Here is a 17,974-nt window from a genome sequence, read left to right as displayed (position 1 = left end):
TAAGGTATGATGTTGATGCTAGCCCCTGAATCCACCAATGCCTTCTCTTCACCTAAATTACCAATGTTGCATGGAATGATGAAGCTTCTGCGGTATTTCTTCTTGTTCGGCATATTCTTTTGTAACACCGCCGAACATGAAGCATCTAGAATCACAGACACAGTTTCCTCCAACTCCTCTTGTTGGTCAAAGAGGTCTTTGAGAAACTTTGCATAGCAAGGCATTTGAGACAATGCCTCTACAAATGGAATGTTGATGTGCAACTGCTTGAATAAACTCAAGAACTTCTTATATTTCTCATCATTTGGTTGTTCTTCAATCTCTAAGGATAAGGGATCCTTGGCTTGTAGGGTAGGGGTGCCACCCCGTTCTCTTTTACAACTTTCTCAACCTCTATGACCTCGGGTACTTCAACATTGGTCTTTTCACTCCGAAGCCTACCCTCAACTTCACATGTTCTCTTAGATTTGTCTTTGTGTTACTAGGCAAGCTTCCTTGAGGTGTCTCCTATAATGACTTCACAATTTGCCCCACTTGATTCTCTAGATTGTGCAATGAAGCGGTGTAGTTGCGAAGTGTAGCTTCGAGCGACTGAAATCTTGTATCCGATAATTGGATGAACTTGGTCAAAGCTTTATCTAGATCGGTCATCCAGATTTCCAAACCTAAAACCCGATTCTCCATATTCAGGGCTTGTTGTTGTTGTTGGAAACCTGATGGTGGCATGGTCTTCTGTTGGCCTTGATTGTTCCAAGAAAGGTTCGGGTGGCTCCTCCGACCCAGATTGTAGGTGTTGCTAAATGGATTGCCTTGGCCACTCATTGCATTAATCACAAAATCCATTTGTTCTACCGAGGATGTACCTCCAATAGAAATTGGACAATCAGATGAAGCATATCCTCCCCCACACCCAGTGCAACTATTCAAGGCCGCCACTCTAGGAGAAGTTAGAGTATCTAACTTCTTGCTCAATGAACCGACCTGGGCCGCTAATGAAGTAACTTCATTGATCTCATGAAGTCCGACTAGTTTTTTTTGTCTCTTGTGTTCCACTGATAACTATTCATAGCCATTTCTTTAATGAGATGTCTTGCGTATTCAGGGGTCTCGCTTCCTAAGATACCTCCTGCTGCAGTATCAAGTAACTTTCTTGTGCTTGGGTTCAACACATTATAGAAAGTCTGAATGATCATCCACTCGGGGAACCCATGTTGAGGACATTTCCGCAGGAGCTCCTTGAACCTATCCCATGTATTAAAAAGAGACTCCAATTCTGTTTGCACAAAAGAGGATATTTCATTCCTGAGCTTCGTAAATTTTCCAGGAGGGAAATATCGGGCAAGAAAAGCTTCTACCATATCCTCCCAAGTAGTGATTGATGCTCTAGGTAATGAATGTAGCTACTGCTTTTCTCTCCCCTTCAAGGAAAAATGAGAAGGCCCTCAATCTGATAGCATTATCTGTAACACCATTAATCTTAAGCATGTCACACACTTCCAAGAAGTTCTCAATGTGGTTATTCGAATCATCATCGGCCAAACCGTTAAATTGTGCCGACTGCTATATCATCTGGATGAATGCTTGTTTTAGCTCAAAATTCTGAGCCATAATTGGTGTTCATAGAATACTAGATTGTGTGCCCAAAACTGTGGGTTTGGCATAATTTGAGATTGTCCTCTACTGCTCATTCTGTTCTACCATACTATCTGACCCGTCATCTTCTACCTCAGCTTGATTTGACTGTTCTTGCATAGGTTCTTTTCCCCTTCTATGAAGTGTTCATTCAAGTTTAGGATCTCCTTCAATAAATGTCGAAGGGTTCCCTCGGGTCATAACCTGGAGCTGCAACCAAAGAAAGAAAAACAAATCCGAACGATGGAAGAATAAGAAAATGTGAAATAGAATCAATGGTGAATAACTAAAATAACAAAGTGAAAAGTGTTTCTAAAATGCCTATTCCCCGGTAATGGCGCCAGAAACTTGATAACGCCATTTGCGTGTGTACCGCAAGTGCACAAGTTTGTCGAAGCAATATTACCCTAGTGAGTGGGTAGTCGTATCCACAGGGAATAATGATCAGGAACACAAGGATTGCTATTTAACTAAAGTGAAATTTATATTATTATTATTATTATTATTATTATTATATAAATTTCATTTTACAAATATATATAAATGATGAAGATTATTATCATTTTAAAAATGCTATAAAACACAAATATATATATATATATATAGTAATAATAATAATAACATATTTTTCAAAGTAAATGCGGTTGAACAAAATATAAATTTTTTTAAAAAAATAATAACTTAGAAAAATGTTTAAAAAAATAAAAATATTTTATTTTTGTGACTATTTTTAGAAAAGAAAGGTGTTCATGAAAAATAACTAATATCTTGAGTTTTTTTAAAAGTTCAATCATCATTTAAGTGATGACATGGTTTGATGTGATGTTTTGGAACTCATATTAGTAAATAAATTTCAAATGAGGTTATTTTAATAATTAAAATAAAAAAATCATATTAAAAAAAAACCATGAGCTTAAAAAAGGTCTTGAGGTTTACAAATTAAAATGACAAAGGTGTGAAAGATCTCTCGTTATTTTCCAAGCATGCTCCAAATATATAGTTCCAAAGAGAAGATATATGAAGTGAGAGTTTTCTTATCTCTAATTTCTCCATAGATTGAGAAAAAAAAAAGTGGCGATGGCAATGAAGGATGATAAGTAAATTAGATACCTTTTGAAGTCTGCTAAAATAAATTAGAAAATTAGATTATTGAAAATATCTAAATAGGCTTCAAATATTAAATATTTGTAAATAAATCGTTAAATTATAGTAAACTTTAGAACACCGTTACAGTAATAATTTATTGATTAAAGCACGGAATTTTCATAGGCTAAGCCTTCGTTTCATTTTGAGAAGTAATCATTAAAAGTACTTATGTGCCTAGAGTGATTTATTCACATTAGTAAATAAATAAATAAATTTTTGACCCCTATTGCCTCACATGGAGTGTGGTTGATTTGGGGATAAGGAAAATTATTTTTTAGTGCCTGAAAGTTTCAAAACTTCCTGGAAAGTCCCTATGACATTTGAATTTGACAAATAGTCCCTCCATTTATTTTGCTGACGGTTAGGTCCCTGGGTGAAACTCCGTCAGTTAACTTTATGCAATATTCCATTTTTGGCATGCTATTTGGAGGGAAATCTGGCGCCTGGTCTTGTCAACTTTTTGGAAAATAGTACGGTTGTCAGTTTTAACTTTATATACTTCTTTAACTCAAGCTGCCTTCTTTTTCTTCCATCATCCTTTTTGTTGTCTTTTTTTCTGTTTCCATCTACGCAGGATAGATAGATTTGTCTCTTCCCCGTTGTTTTGGTTTTATGTTGCACTCTTGTACTTTGAATATTTCTTCACTCGGAAGACAATTCATGTGAGCTTCTTCACACTTTTTTTTTGGTTTTATTTTTTGTTGTCATGCAATTGTTGGCCATGCTTTCTTAATGCAGGCAGCCAATAGAAAACTTTTGCGTAGTTGCTAGGTATAGGGGGGAGGGCAGAGTCCTCCAGTTCACAGTGTTGACTCCTTGGGAGTCAATTCTAGATGAGATATGTCAAAGATGGGGGCTTGACATTGGCACTGTGAAAGTGAAGTTTGTCACACCCGAGGCAAACCGAACTATTTGTCCCATTGATTCTGAAATTGACTTCAAGCGTATGTGCCAAATGTATCAAATACTAAACAGCGCAACCGTTGACCTTATTGTTGATGCAGATGCAAATGCTGTAGGCATGCCATTGTGTTCTTCACTCCCATCATAAATATCCTTTGTTTGCTTGATGTGTAGTCATTTTATTTCATTCTTCTACATTATGTCCTCATTCATAAATAATATTTCCCGTATAGTACATAGACTGATCAGTTATTATATACCCTTTCCAGTTAATTTTTGGAGATATCATTTAACATTATCTATTTCAACTTAAATTTGTCCGTTTCTAGTTAAATAATTCTTTTTTCAAATAACATCAACCGATATCACTTAATTTTTTTGCGACTCTGCCTAAATGGAAGAGCGCTCGTTTTAGATGCGAGAGCACGGGGTTTGATCCCCCTCATCTCCAACCATTATTTTATTTTTTTATTATTATATTTAAATTTAACAAAACCCTTCTTTTTTTGAACAGTTTAAATTTCTGCTTACAGTTTCCCGTTTAAGCATAATATTTTATGTTTCCGCTTAACATTATCTGATATTGCGTAAACTCTTTTCGTCCTCGGCTTAATATTATCCTGTTTCACTTAAAGTTATCTGATTCCACTTAAAAGATTTTGGATTCGCTTAAATATCTCCGATTTCGCGTAAAAAATTTTGATTTCATTTAAACTTGTTTGATTTAACTTAAATTTATCCGATTTCATTTAAATTTGTCTGATTTCATATAAAAGTGCAATGATTTCACTTAAATTTATCTAATCTTGCTTAATTTGTACACTACAGTGATTCATTTTCGGAGAGTATATCACTCAATAGGGGCACATTTCCACCCCATCAACAACCTGCGGGGGTCCTATCCATTCGGCGTTCATCAGAACATCATGAGATTATTTCAGTAGAAGTCGGTGATCAGTTTTCTGACTGTGACCATTTGAAGGATGCACTTAGGAATTTTGCTATCAAACGTAATTTTAACTTTACATTCATTAAGAATGACAAGCAGAGAGTGACTGTGAAGTATGCTGCTGAAGTTTGTGAATAGCGTGTCCACGCATCCGTGGAAGGTAACCACAAGACATTTAGGATCAAGACGATGTATCCCACACACACATGTGGTGGCGGTATTGGCACGTCCTCACATCCCAAGGCATCAGAAAAGTGGGTGAGTGCACGTGTTATACAAAAGCTTAAGGACCATCTCCTGTATAGGGCTATTGACATTCAACGTGATATGTTAGGAGACCACGGTGTCCATTTATCTTATAAACAAGCTTGGCTAGGGAAAGAGGTCGCCAAGGATGTTCTCCATGGGAGTGAGTTGGGAAGCTATGATTTATTGATGTGGTACACAAAGAAGGTGTTAGTGACAAACCCTGCTAGCGTTGCTATCGTAGAGAATGACGGTGGCTGGTTCAAACGCGCAATTTTTGCCTTCAAAGCATGTGTCATTGGTTTCAAGACAGGATGTAGGCCATTGTTGTACTTGGATGGAACTCACTTGCTCGGTAAAGACGGGGGCACTTTGTTAGGTGCAACGGGAAAAGATGGGAATGATGGTTTCTTTCATGTGGAATTTGCAATTGTAGATAATGAAACGGATGGCAACTGGACGTGGTTTTGTCAAAGCTTGGAGATACTATATACGATGATAACGAATATGTGAAACTTATTACATTCATATTTGATAGGTCCAAGGGCCTTATAAATGCTTCTCGAGGGTATTCCCTTCTTCACCGCAAGCATATTGTTTGCGCCACTTAGAAGCAAACTTTATGAAAGCAAATGTCAGACTTGGAAAGTCATTGAAAGAAAGGTACTGGTCTATATTATCGAGAATTGCCTTTTCATACACTGAAAAAGAATTCGATGACGCTGTTGCCGATCTATTAAACACATCGGCGGATGCACATTATTGGTCGATGTAGAAATCTGATCTGGCGCACTAGGCCAACTTCATGTTCAAAGGTGAGAGATGGGGGGAGATGTACTCAAACGTGGCGGCGTCATTTAATTCATGGATAAAAGAGGCACCCGACCTCCCTGTCACAAACATGGTAGACTTGATAAGGTACGCACGATTTCACTCACTTAATCCATTGGGTAGTTATTATATGTAGATACTATGTTTCCGCCTAAGATGCTATGTTTACGCACAATCTCAAAGATGGGAGAGACGTCTTTCATCTTACAATTAAATTATAGTTTTTCCAATTAAGTTTTAATGTTCTCACTTAATTTTAATTGTTTCATCTTAATTTTCCCATCGTTTAAGATTAAATTCTAGTGTTTCCAATTGATTTTTAATTTTTTCGCTTAAGTTTAAGTGTTTCCACTTAAATTCCATCGTTTATGAATAAACTATAGTGTTTCTGATTAAGTTTTAATCATTCCACTTAATTGTAATTGTTTCCGCTTAATATACATTGGTTACGATTAAATTATATTGTTTCCGATTGAGTTTTAATGTTTCCGCTTAATATTTCTTTACTTGTCTTATGTATAAAGGTTTAAGCTGATGGGCATGTTGTGTCATCGACATGAACAATCTCAAAGATGGGAGAGATGTCTATGTCCTGTCATACATAGAAAGATTGAGGAACTTGTTGAAGAGTCTCGTAACCTATTGGTCGGCCGTTTCAATGGTGACTATTTCGAAGTGGTTGAACAGAAGAACTACTGCACCAGTTTGAACGCTCGGACATGCTCATGTCGTAGGTGGCAGGTATATGGCATTCCATGCAAACATGCATGTGCGGTAATACTGCAGACAGACACAAATATTCATCGATATGTCGATGACTACTTCACAGTGGACGCTTACCGACAAGCATATGCAGAAGCCATTTTTCCAGTACCGGATGTTGACAAACCAGATGATGTGAACCGCAAACTACTTATGCGCCCTCCAATCACCAAAAGGCCAGTTGGTCGGCCAAGACGGAAGCGTCTAGAGTCATAAGCATCAATCGTTCGCGAATTAGGATACAGCCGTTGCCATGATGCTGGTCATAACCGTAGATCCTGTAATGCGTCGATAGCTGATTGACTACAGGATGTTATTTACATGTACCTTGCATGTTCAAAAACCGTTTGCCACAACAAAAGTGGTAATGTAATGGATGATGTTAAGTGAAAACAACTAATTTTAATTAGTATGATCTACTTTTAACCAGTATGAACTAATTTTAACTAGGAGCTGTTCTTTTTAAATAAAAACACATATATGTGCATGACAAACAACTCTTGTTGGAAGCAGCATAGTAATAGACAAATAACTTCATGTCCAGAACTGAAAATAGAAGAAAAGTCAAGTTAATGAGAATGAGGAGTATGACACATCTTAACAGTTCTATGGGTCTCCGGGAGTTCGACGACGACGGGCGATGCCATCCATCAATATGCTAGTCGCAAAACATAGACACAAGTGTGGAATGTCAGTCTGGGGAAGTTTTAGTTTCTCACCAATGAGTATTTGCTCCATGAAGCGCATGACATAGGCTGGACAATCGACATTACCCGGCTTTTGCCGTGGGCAATTCCGTTCATGTCTGAGAGGGTAAGCTTCTGTGGCAGTATCACCAAATTCAATTGCTAAACATCTGTTGAATGGTTCCCGCTGGCAACAAAACATGCATCGGTCAAGCCAAAAGGTGATGAAATTAGAAACTGTTTAAATGAATAAAAACATTGTGTACCACGCGGATGGCATCTTGGTCATATTTCAGACTGACAGACGAGAAATAATGAATATATTCCTCTTTTTTTCTTTATTGAGCACAAGGAGATGGAAGTGACCATGAAGTACAATAGGCATTAAGATGACGTCAACATCTGCAAACCGGCGTACAACATCCGCCATCATGAGCAACGACTCTTCTCCTGTGTGCTCTGTCGAGGACATCAACAGAGCAAGTGGTCGGGTGATTGCTGCGTGTACCTTATAAGGGTATGGTTCGTTATTCATCTATTCCATAAGTATCAATACATATACATCCATCATATCATCAGTAACCATTTTCTTCCCCTCCAACAGAGTGTAGACACGTGCCTGAGTGGTGTATGACACATCATTCGTCCAAACATAAGTCCTACCCGATCAAAGCAGCAAAATTGAGCGAGAACATTGAAACTTTAGCATAAACATAGAATCATTAAGCTGAAACATTTAAACTTAAGTGGACACTTTAAAACATTAGCGGAAAAATTATAAGTTAAGTGGAAACCTCAAAATTTAAGCGTAAATAAGGTAACTTAAGCGGAAATTTTGTACCTTAATCCAAAAAAATTTACATTTAAGAGGAAAACATTAACACTTAAGTGTAAACAATAAAACCTATGCGAAAACATGTAAATTTAAACAAAAACACTAAAATGTAAGCGATAAACATTAAAATTAATCATAACCATTAAAACATAAGCGGAAGCAGTAAAAATTAAAACAGGATGTTTACATGTCCATCGGACAGTTTAGAAAGTGGTTGATTGTCAGTTGTTCGACTTTATTTAATCTCATTAATCCTGCGAGATGTTTGTTCTGTGGTACCCTAAAAGTCTAACTATCTTGCTCGGTCAGCACCATTGCCTGTTCGTCAATTGATGTTGTCTCTGGTATTAGTTTTGGGATGACAACTGACGGTTCTTCAATAGTGTCAGTTGATGGTTTCGCGTCTATTGACGGAGACATTTTATGAACCGGGGAGTCAGTGTGGATGTCCTCCACGTTTGGCAATTCCTTGCCAGTTGGTGAGTCAGTGTGGATGTCCTCCACGTTTCCTAACTTCTCACCTGAAGAAGGGGGCAGATCATTTCTCAATGCTATCAGTGTAGTTATTATAGACTCGATATCGACATTTTCGGCTTTGTCTACTGGTGATAACGCGGATGGGGATGGCTTCGTGGGTATGAAGGGGGAAGAAAGTGGGGAAGATGGCTCGGGTCCATAGTGGGAATGGACAGGGGAAGGTGGCACGGGTCCAGAGGGAGGAGGGAGTGGGAATGATGGATCGGGTGCGGAGGGTGAAGTAGGTGGGGATGGTGGCACGGGTTTGAAGGGGGAAGGGAGTGGGAATAACGGATCCGTTGCGGAGGGGCAAGCAGGTGGGGATGGCGGCGCGTGTGCGGAGGAGGGATGGAGTGGGGATGACGGATCGGGTGTAGAGGGGGAAGCGGGTGGGTATAATGAGATGGGTCCGGTGGCGGAAGCGGGTGGGGATGGTGCGGCGGGTGCCGATAGGGAATCGGGTGGGGCTTGTTAGGCGGGTGCAGAGAAGAAAGGCCGTGGGGATGGTGCTGTGGGACCGGAAGACGAAGTCGGTGAGGATGGAGTTGATTTTGTCTTGACTTGGCCCTTTGGGGCAATTTTTGGAGACCGTTCTTCTGGCCGGCGATTGGCTTACGAAATCGCAGACCTTGTAGATCGCCTTATAACTGGCTTGGAAGAAGCATCCTCAAAATCAATAGATGTGGAAAGAGGTAATGGTTGTCTTCGCCTAGTGGCAACCTTCTTCACTTGACATCTAGTGGTGCCTGCTTGTTTCGGCGGCAAATCCTTGGTGTCGTCAACATCTTCCATCGATGCATCTGCCGGCGCAACATTAGAAGGGCCACGACCCTCAATTACCTCAACTCTGGTTTGAAGCCCACCAATAGTCTCGGCCAACTTTTCAAAACCTATTAGTAAACGTAACTCGATGTCCTCATCAACTACCCTCCTCGGTGGATTAACAGAAACACAACCACATCGGCCCCGACGTGGTCGGCTCCTCGGTGGTCGGCTCCTCGGTGGTGAAGGAGAGTGTCCACGTTTTCTTGTGGTTTTCTCCCCAAATTTTGCGCCTAGACGTATTGTGCTAGCCACTTGTTCTCCATGGTGGCTTGTCCTGACTAAAGCTTCTTATTCACGTTAGCCGGGACGAGGGCGGAAAATTGTAATGTGGAAATGACATACAGTCAAAGTAAACAATGATACTTAAGCGAAAAAACATAAAAAAAACCAGCAAAAATTAATTCTTAACCGGAACCATAACAAATTAAGTCTAGACTAAATCTTTTAAACGGAGACATAAATTATTATGTGAAAAATCATAATATCAAATGGAAACATAAATTATTAAGCGAAACAAGATATTTTAAGTGTAAACACTATAATTTAAAGTGAAACATTTACTATTAATTGATAACTCCAAATATTAAGCGGAAATGAAATACTTTAAGTGTAAACTAAACATTTAAAATGGAAACAAACATTATTATGCGAGAACTTATAATATTAAACGAAAACATTAACTCTTAAGCGGAAAACTAAATAAAATACGTGTAAAACGATTTTAAACTGAAACAAACATTATTAAGCGAGAACTCTCAATATAAATACCTCTTTCCCCTCGATTGATGATAGCAATGAACCGATGGATGCTTGCTTCTTGAAACTGTTCACCCCGTAACACAGGATCTGGGGAGTTTTACCAAATCGCACCTTCTTGCCGGTGCCAATTACTTCGTAGAACCAAATATTTAGAGCGACAGCATATCCTCGCAAGTAGCCAGTGTTTGTCTTCTCACCAGAGCATTTTGCTTAAACTCTGGTGGCCGTTTGCAGGATGTCATCCATAAGCCACTTATGTGTGGCTTGCACCGATGCATAGCGTTGCGTTGCGTGAAGATGGTCCACATAGTCTACAAGCCAATTGGGAACAGAACATTATGAGTTCGGGAACAGCATGGTCCCCATGATGAATACTAACAATATCTTCACAAAGTTTTCTTCTTCTCTCCTCTTTTGGACTAGTGTGCTAAGAGTTTTTTTTATGGATTCCCTATGTCTTTCATCGGTTTTCGAGAAATATTTTTCTTCAAATTCTGAATGTACCTTTCTCTTCTTGAAAACCACTGCGTCCCCATCGCATCTGAGACCAAGAATAATGGATACATCTTCGGGCCTGAACATCAACAAGCTCTCACTAATTCTAAATTTCTGAGAGCGCCAATCGTATCTCTACAACAGAGCATCGAGCAATCCCCTCTCTTGTAGTACATATTCAATTTCAATTAACGATGCGAAAGAAGTACTCTGGATGATTTCCAAATGCCTAGAACTCATGTTTTGTCTTAACTCAGCAAGAGTTTCACCTATGGAGACCAAATAACACCTGCCGTTTACAAGGTTGGTTGCCATATATCCAATACCTTCACCAAGATGAAAGCATTAACGAACTATCAATAATTTTTAAGCGGAAACAAGATATTATAAGTGGAAACACATTTACTTAAATGATAATCGATTAATTTAAGGGGTAAACAACACAGGCAAAAAAAAGTAAAAGCTAAAACTAAAACCAAACGTTTATAAACATCATCTTCCATTCGAGATAGAGCGACAACTTTCCAAATTTAAGACTGGATCATACACAACAAACAAAAATTAAAAAACCTTAAATTACAAAACCCTAGAAACCCAAAATAGCGATGTAAACAACCCTACAACCTTCCATTAATACCTTCAGGCTCGCTGATTCAAGAGTATGGAGATGGTGTCAAGGAAACAACAATGAAGACCAGGGAAAGCTCTAGCAAACTTCTTATCAATACCTTCAGTCGAACAAAGGCCTTCAATGTGTGAAAGTCTCAAGATTTGAAGGGACAAGTCTCAGAATTTGCAGGGGCAACTAAGAGAAGGTGCGCATAGGAACCATTGCTCCCCTCTCGGGATTCGTGGCCGCTTAACACGCCACTTCCTAACGTGGAGAGAAGGTAACACACCTTTGATGTAACTAGCGGGGCATTTCGGTCTTTTCTCCTCAAAACTCACGGAGTTAGCAACAACATGGATCCAAAATGGATATGTACGGAAAAGGAAGGATGATTTGTGCATTTCCAAACTAGTAGGGTTTTTCTGTGAATACTTGAACTTTGGAGAGACTTTTTGTTCATTTCCAGTTAGGGATAAAAATGTGAAATTAAAAGAATATTTTTGAAATTTGGATTCATGATAATATTTTTACGAATGAACTAGAATTCGACTTAATTAATATTGGTAAAAATTAATACTTTTAAATTAATTTTTTAAATTATAATTTATATTTATTAATGTTAATAGTTTATTAAAAATTATCAAGTATATATATTAGAAAATACAATTTTAAAAATAATAAAATAAAGTTTATACCTAGTTAGTGGAAAAAGCAGTCATTATTCTTGACCAAACATGTACTCATCAGGGGCTATCTTAGATTGGAGGATATAATGGTTGAAAAATGACATTGAAAACTAATAGTATAAGTAAGAGTTGAACAAATCAAAATTATAAAAGGTGAGAAAAATAATTTTAAAAATAACAGGGGATATTTTTGTTAAAATTTTTTATTAGTCTTTGAATATTTGTATTGAATTTTAACAAAAACATTAACTCACAATAGAATAAAAATAACCAGACAATTAAAATTATATATAAATTATCTTCGATGTCAAATTAGGGTTTAATTTGCTCCCGATCTAACCGAAGACCCAAATCCTAACCTCTTCTTTGAATATTTATTTTTAATATTGTATAATATATTAAAAAATTATTTATATTAAATAAAACATATATTATTAAAAAAATCAGAGAGAAGGAATCCCCTGGGTAACCCCATGGGAATGGGTCTTGACCGGGAAATACTTACCTTGGTGAATTCTCACAAGGTCTAAGAGGTACAAGTACAATAAAAACTTATATTCTCATCATCAATAGACTCTAGAGTTTCATCTAAATTTTTCTTAAAATAAGCATCATATATAAAAGTATGAATATTAATAGGTAAAAAAGCCTGCTAACAGACACAGTAATTGCAACAGGTCAAGCGACTTGCAGGAAAGCTGGTTTGAGCCATAAGAGAAGTACACGTCAACTTCAAGGTCTAGATAATATGATTAATATCTTCTCTGAAGTACGGTTGGAATAGCACCAATCACGGGAAGGACCAGAACGACTCTATTTAATTTTAACCCAATTCAAACATCCTTTCATCTGCATTGAAAGAAGAGAAATAAAAGTCTTTATGTCACCAAATTGAATAAATTAAAACACTGCAATTGCCCCCACTAATATTTTTATATATTTAATCACTCTGCTTCATCTTTTATGTCGACTATCCAATGCCTTTTTCTGAGCTCCTCCCATAGTCCCATGTCTTTTTCCTACTAGCCAATACTTGTACATTTGGAGTTTTCAATCACAAGAAAAAGGGGTTTTAATATTAATAATTTCCAATTTCAACAGAGTTTGGTGGATTTGAATTAAATTAGTTTATTTAATTTTTCCGATTTTGGTGAAATAACGCTTGACACATTTATTAGTGCTAATGGTTGAAGTGAATCATTTATATGCCTTTAACTTCAGATTTAATTTTCTGCTTACACATTATATTCATTTTGTATGACAGTGGGGACTGTAGTCTAATTTACTATTATTGTGCAAATACAGCATTAACAAACTCTCACAGTATATTAAAACAGTTATTTTCAATTTTATAAAGTAATATTAAATATTAAATAACAAGAAAACCAATCACTTACCAAGGGAAGCTCTCAAGAACTCTGATTTTACCCTCTATTGCTGTGGTTTGGTGTAAAGCTGTTGATATTGGTAAGCAACATATCACCTGCTTGAGTGTTCTCCTTTTGTGTTTTCTCTCTTTCCCTGTTGCATATTCTCAATGTAGGAAGAAAACAAAGTTTTTCAGTACTTTCAAGATTGAGAACGAGTTCTGCTAGTATTCTGCAGTGGCAAGGATAACCAGATGCGGTCATAAGGTCTTTGATTTGCTGGTGATCAAAGAAATGGCTTTTGCTTCACACTGTCAAGTTCTTTGTCTCTTCTTCTCCATCTCAATTTGCTTTTTCTTACATTTCAATTTTGGTGCTGCAACTTCACTTCTTGAACACAAGCCCGCAGAAAATAGCAGTGTTAGTGCTGCTGTTAGTACTAAAACTGGTCTTGAGTTTTATGATGGAAGGCAAGCACAAGAAGGAGAAGCTATAGATGTAGAAAAGTGGAATTATGGAACCAAGACCATAGTTTGTGCTGCGTTAATTGGAGCTACATTGCTTATTTTTGCTGTCAGTGCGGTGGTGCTATGTCTGAGATGCAGAAGCAAAATACCCAAGAGTTCTCAGAAACACAGGACAGCAATTCTATCAAGGGTTGCAGACAAGGTGAGTTTTGATTCTGGCCCAGAGTTGTTCTACATGAATTCCTTGTCACAGTTGTTGGACAACAAATCTAGTGTTCAAAAGATGAATGGCTCTAGAAATGTGTTGTTGAAACCAGTGAAGTATGAAACACTTCCTTGTTCTGAGAGAAATGTGTCTCACTCCCCAAGTTTTTCTCCATTTAGTTCTTCCAATAGATCAATTTCCCCTGATTTAGATTTAGAGAAGCAATCCTTTTCAATGTCTTCACCATGTGAAAATAAGGGAGTCTCTTGTGCTGATGTCAATGAAGAATCTCATTCTTCTTCTGTGCCATTGTTTTGTAATGGCAATGGTGGAAGAATTCCAAAACCACCACAACCTCCACTACCTCCAGTGCCTCTTGCAAGAGTTCAGTACTGTAGGCCAGTTAGCAAAGAAGGTTCTCCTTTGCCAAGGCTGAAGCCTTTGCACTGGGACAAAGTAAGGCCTGCATCCAGTCACTCCACAGTGTGGGACAATATCAGATCAAAATCATTCGAGTAAGAGTTCACTAGCTCTGTAGATGTTTCCTTTCTCTTTATAGCGTTTAATGGATTATATACCCTTTCATGTTGTGCAGATTCGACGAGGAAATGATAGAACTTCTCTTTGGATATAACGGAAAATGTTTGACGAGAAATGAAGAAGTGAGGGCAAAGAATCCATCCCCGGGGTTGTCAATTCTGGAGCTTAAGAGGTTGCAGAACATCACTATATTGCTGAAGGCTTTGAATGCAACCATTGATGATGTTCATCACGCATTGATGCTAGGTAAATCAAGAAGGAAAAAAATATATATACAATGTGCTAAATGATGTAAATATCAACCATTTGATTCTGAACTTCTTCTGTTGACTGCAACTAGGTACAGGATTATGTGTGGAACAACTTGAGGTGCTCTTGAAGGTGACGCCAACAAAGATTGAAGAAGAAAAGCTTGTCAATTATGAAGGTGATATAAATAACTTGGCTTCATCAGAAAAATTTCTGAAGGCAATGCTTGAAATTCCGTTAGCATTCTTGAGAATCAAAGTAATGTTGTACAAGCAAAATTTTGATGAGGATGTTTGTCACTTAAAAGAAACCTTCAGAATGCTTGAGGTAAGATACTTGGAATCAATCTTAATTAGCTAGTCCAATGTATCTCAAATTTTTCAGTTGTTTGCTTCTCACAGGATGCCTGCAAGGAACTCCGGACCAGTCGGCATTTCCTGAAACTTCTGAAAGCTGTGCTTAAAGCCGGGAACCGAATGAATGTAGGGACTATGAGAGGAGGAGCAACAGCTTTCAAACTTGATTGTCTACTTAGACTAGCAGATATTAAAGGAACCGACGGGAAGATTACTTTGCTGCACTTTGTTGTTCAAGAGATGATACGAGCGGAGAATGTCACCAATAATGATGCAGAAGAGTGTTCACAGATGATGGCAGCAGACTTGATGTCGATACTTAATTCTGAACTTCAAAGCGTAAAGAAAAGTGCAAATTTAGACTTGGATGATTTAGCAAATGCAGTTCTGAACCTGTCCAATGTGATGAATGAGATGAAACATTTGTTACAAGAGGACTTATGCATGTATGAGGATGCATGGAAGTTTGTGAACTCCATGAAACCATTTTTAGATCATGCTGAAGTGGTCATCAAGGAGCTGAAGGATAGTAAAGAATGCGCGCTGGTTGGTGTTAGAGAGATCACAGAGTATTATCACGGGGATGTTGGCAAGAACGAAGTTAATTCTCTTCAGATCTTTGTTATTATCAGGGATTTCCTTGAACTCTTGGATAGAGAATGTAAAAGTTGAGAGGCTCAAGTAAACTGTAGAGGTTGTATTTTACTCGTAAGTTCAACAACAATGATTGACAAAGTGATACGCTCTCTTTTCTAATTGAGCTTCGAGACAATATTGTTGTTTCTTCTAATTAATAAGTTACAATAGCTCAAGTTTTCTGAATTTTTATCTTTCATTAATTTGGTTGACTCAGTTGAAAGTTCATGCCAAATCTTTTTTGTTTTAATTTGAGGTAAAACCATACTATATTGCAAGGAAACAGGGAGTTTTTTCAAGATTTTTTTTTTTCCTGAATTATTTGTTTTTGAGGTTTTGGTCATAAGGACAAAGTATTCCTCAAAGAATCCAAAAACACACACACAAAAAAAAAACCCTATCTTTTTCATCTTCTTTTCCATCTTCTTTTCCATCATTCCCTATTGTTTTATCATGTTTTCAGGCATCATTCCGTGTTGTTTTACAATGATTCGATACCTCGACATTGCTTGAAATTTGAAGGTCAAACTCTTCTATTATCTCTCCTCTCTGTATTCTTCAACATTGACAATCCTTTTATCTTTTAATATGTTAAAATGACCTAGAGATCTCTATAAAATTTTTATATCCCCAATAGGTCCCTGTTAAGATAATTAGGATACATGTATAGTTGGTAAGAAACCAAATCATATCACATCCATGTATAGTTGGTAAGAATCAAATCATATCACATAATTACAGGGCATGTATCATTGTTGATTGTAAATCATAAAATTTTAACTCTATCTTATATATAAATATGAGAAGGATGCAACCTGCAAGGTGTGCAACTTACAAAATCCTAATTCATTAATTCCTTTTATGGTATTAGAGAGGTTCTCTTCCACTAAACAGCCAATGAATTCGGTGCTTCTTCGACCGGTGCGAAGGCGTTATCTCTTGGTCTCACCAACTTCGTAAATGTGAAACTCATAAGGGAAAATTACCTGCTATGGAAGGCGCAACAGATGTCTATCCTCCGAGGCTATCAACTTCTTGGTTTCGTAGATGGATCGAAGGTCGCGCTGCCAACAACCATCTTGGTGAATAAGATGATTGACGGCAAGATAGTTGAGAAGGTCATTCCCAATCCGGAGTACAACGTCTAACTTCTCAAGGATTAGCAAGTACTCGGTGCACATCTCGTGTCACTCGAATCGGCGGTGCTGTCACAGTTCATTGCCTTGACATCTTCAGCAGAGGTGTGGGCTGCGCTCGAACGCATGTTTGCATCACAATCCAAGGCTCGGATCATGCAAATTCGGATGCAACTCTCTACGACACGCAAGAATGACCTGAGCTCATTGGAGTACTTCAACCGCATGAAAATTGCTTGCGGATCAGATGGCGTCTACCGCCATCCCATGAGCGATGATGATTTGATCAACTACATCATGACGGGTCTCGACGCTGAGTACAACCCGCTGATTTCCACTGTCACAACCAGGTCTGACTCGATCGGTCTGTCCAAGTTCTAGCCCTATTTTCTCTCCTATGAGACTCGCTTGGAACAATAAAATCAGACTCTCCAAATTGGTTCCACCATCAATCTAGCTTCGGGAGGCTATCAAGGCGGCGGCCATGGTGTTGGTTTCAGGGGAGGCCATTTTGGTGGTGGCCAAGGTAGATGTCGCGGCGGTGGCGATCGTGGACCACAACAGAAGAGTCGCAAACACTGTAACTTTTCCAAGGGCCAGAACAAGAACGGCGGCGGTAGCTCAAGGCCTATATTTTAGGTGTGTGGTAAAGTGGGACACAGTGCGCCGAAGTGTCACTATCGCTTTAATCACTCCTACCAGGCAGAGGATGACTGTGTCGCTAACTACATCAACACCATCCCCTACAATGCTGATACCAATTGGTACACTGACACGGGCACCACCGACCGCATCACTAGCGAGCTCGATAAGCTAACGATCCGTGACAAATATCATAGTCATGATCAGGTGCACATTGCAAATGGTGCATGTATGTTTATTAGTCATATTGGTGATTCCTCGATTAATACCCTTGATCAAGCTTTATCCTTGAAATATATTCTTCATGTTCCTAATGCCAAGAAAAATCTTGTTTCCATACACCGTTTAACCTCTAATAACAATGTCTTTCTTGAATATCGTCCTGACCATTTTCTTATTAAGGATCGGGAAACGAAGAGAACGCTTCTTCGCGGGGAATGTAGGGGTGGTCTCTATTCCCTCCTATTGAGTTCTCTATCTGCGTCCTCCAAGCAT

General features: G+C 38.2%; 2 protein-coding genes, 1 non-coding gene and 1 pseudogene across 4 annotated transcripts; all 4 read left to right on the top strand.

Moving 5' to 3' along the window:
• Positions 1-1,203: 1,203 nt before the first annotated feature.
• Positions 1,204-1,310, top strand: LOC120283222. The gene has a single exon (XR_005543217.1). It is a non-coding gene; the product is annotated as a small nucleolar RNA R71 (small nucleolar RNA).
• A 4,398-nt stretch (positions 1,311-5,708) lies between these two features.
• Positions 5,709-6,685, top strand: LOC120282753. The gene is made up of 2 exons (XM_039289604.1): positions 5,709-5,794; positions 6,232-6,685. Exons 1-2 carry the CDS (start codon positions 5,709-5,711, stop codon positions 6,683-6,685), a joined length of 540 nt encoding a protein of 179 aa, XP_039145538.1.
• Positions 6,686-13,287: 6,602 nt separating this feature from the next.
• On the top strand, positions 13,288-15,827 carry LOC120281896 (formin-like protein 11). Of its 2 annotated transcripts, XM_039288593.1 has the most exons (5): positions 13,292-13,348; positions 13,425-14,435; positions 14,516-14,706; positions 14,801-15,036; positions 15,111-15,827. In XM_039288593.1, the coding sequence occupies exons 2-5, from the start codon at positions 13,543-13,545 to the stop codon at positions 15,735-15,737; spliced, it is 1,947 nt and encodes a 648-aa protein (XP_039144527.1). In that variant the 5' UTR covers positions 13,292-13,348; positions 13,425-13,542; the 3' UTR covers positions 15,738-15,827. The 2 variants fall into 2 exon arrangements, with proteins under 2 accessions (XP_039144526.1, XP_039144527.1); XM_039288592.1 differs by having other exon boundaries at positions 13,288-14,435.
• Positions 15,828-17,101: 1,274 nt separating this feature from the next.
• On the top strand, positions 17,102-17,170 carry LOC120283194 (annotated as a pseudogene).
• The last annotated feature ends 804 nt before the right edge of the window (positions 17,171-17,974 follow it).

The sequence above is a fragment of the Dioscorea cayenensis genome, chromosome 18, assembly GCF_009730915.1.
Source record: "Dioscorea cayenensis subsp. rotundata cultivar TDr96_F1 chromosome 18, TDr96_F1_v2_PseudoChromosome.rev07_lg8_w22 25.fasta, whole genome shotgun sequence".
Classification (NCBI taxonomy): domain Eukaryota; kingdom Viridiplantae; phylum Streptophyta; class Magnoliopsida; order Dioscoreales; family Dioscoreaceae; genus Dioscorea; species Dioscorea cayenensis.
This window is presented reverse-complemented; position numbering and strand designations above follow the sequence as displayed.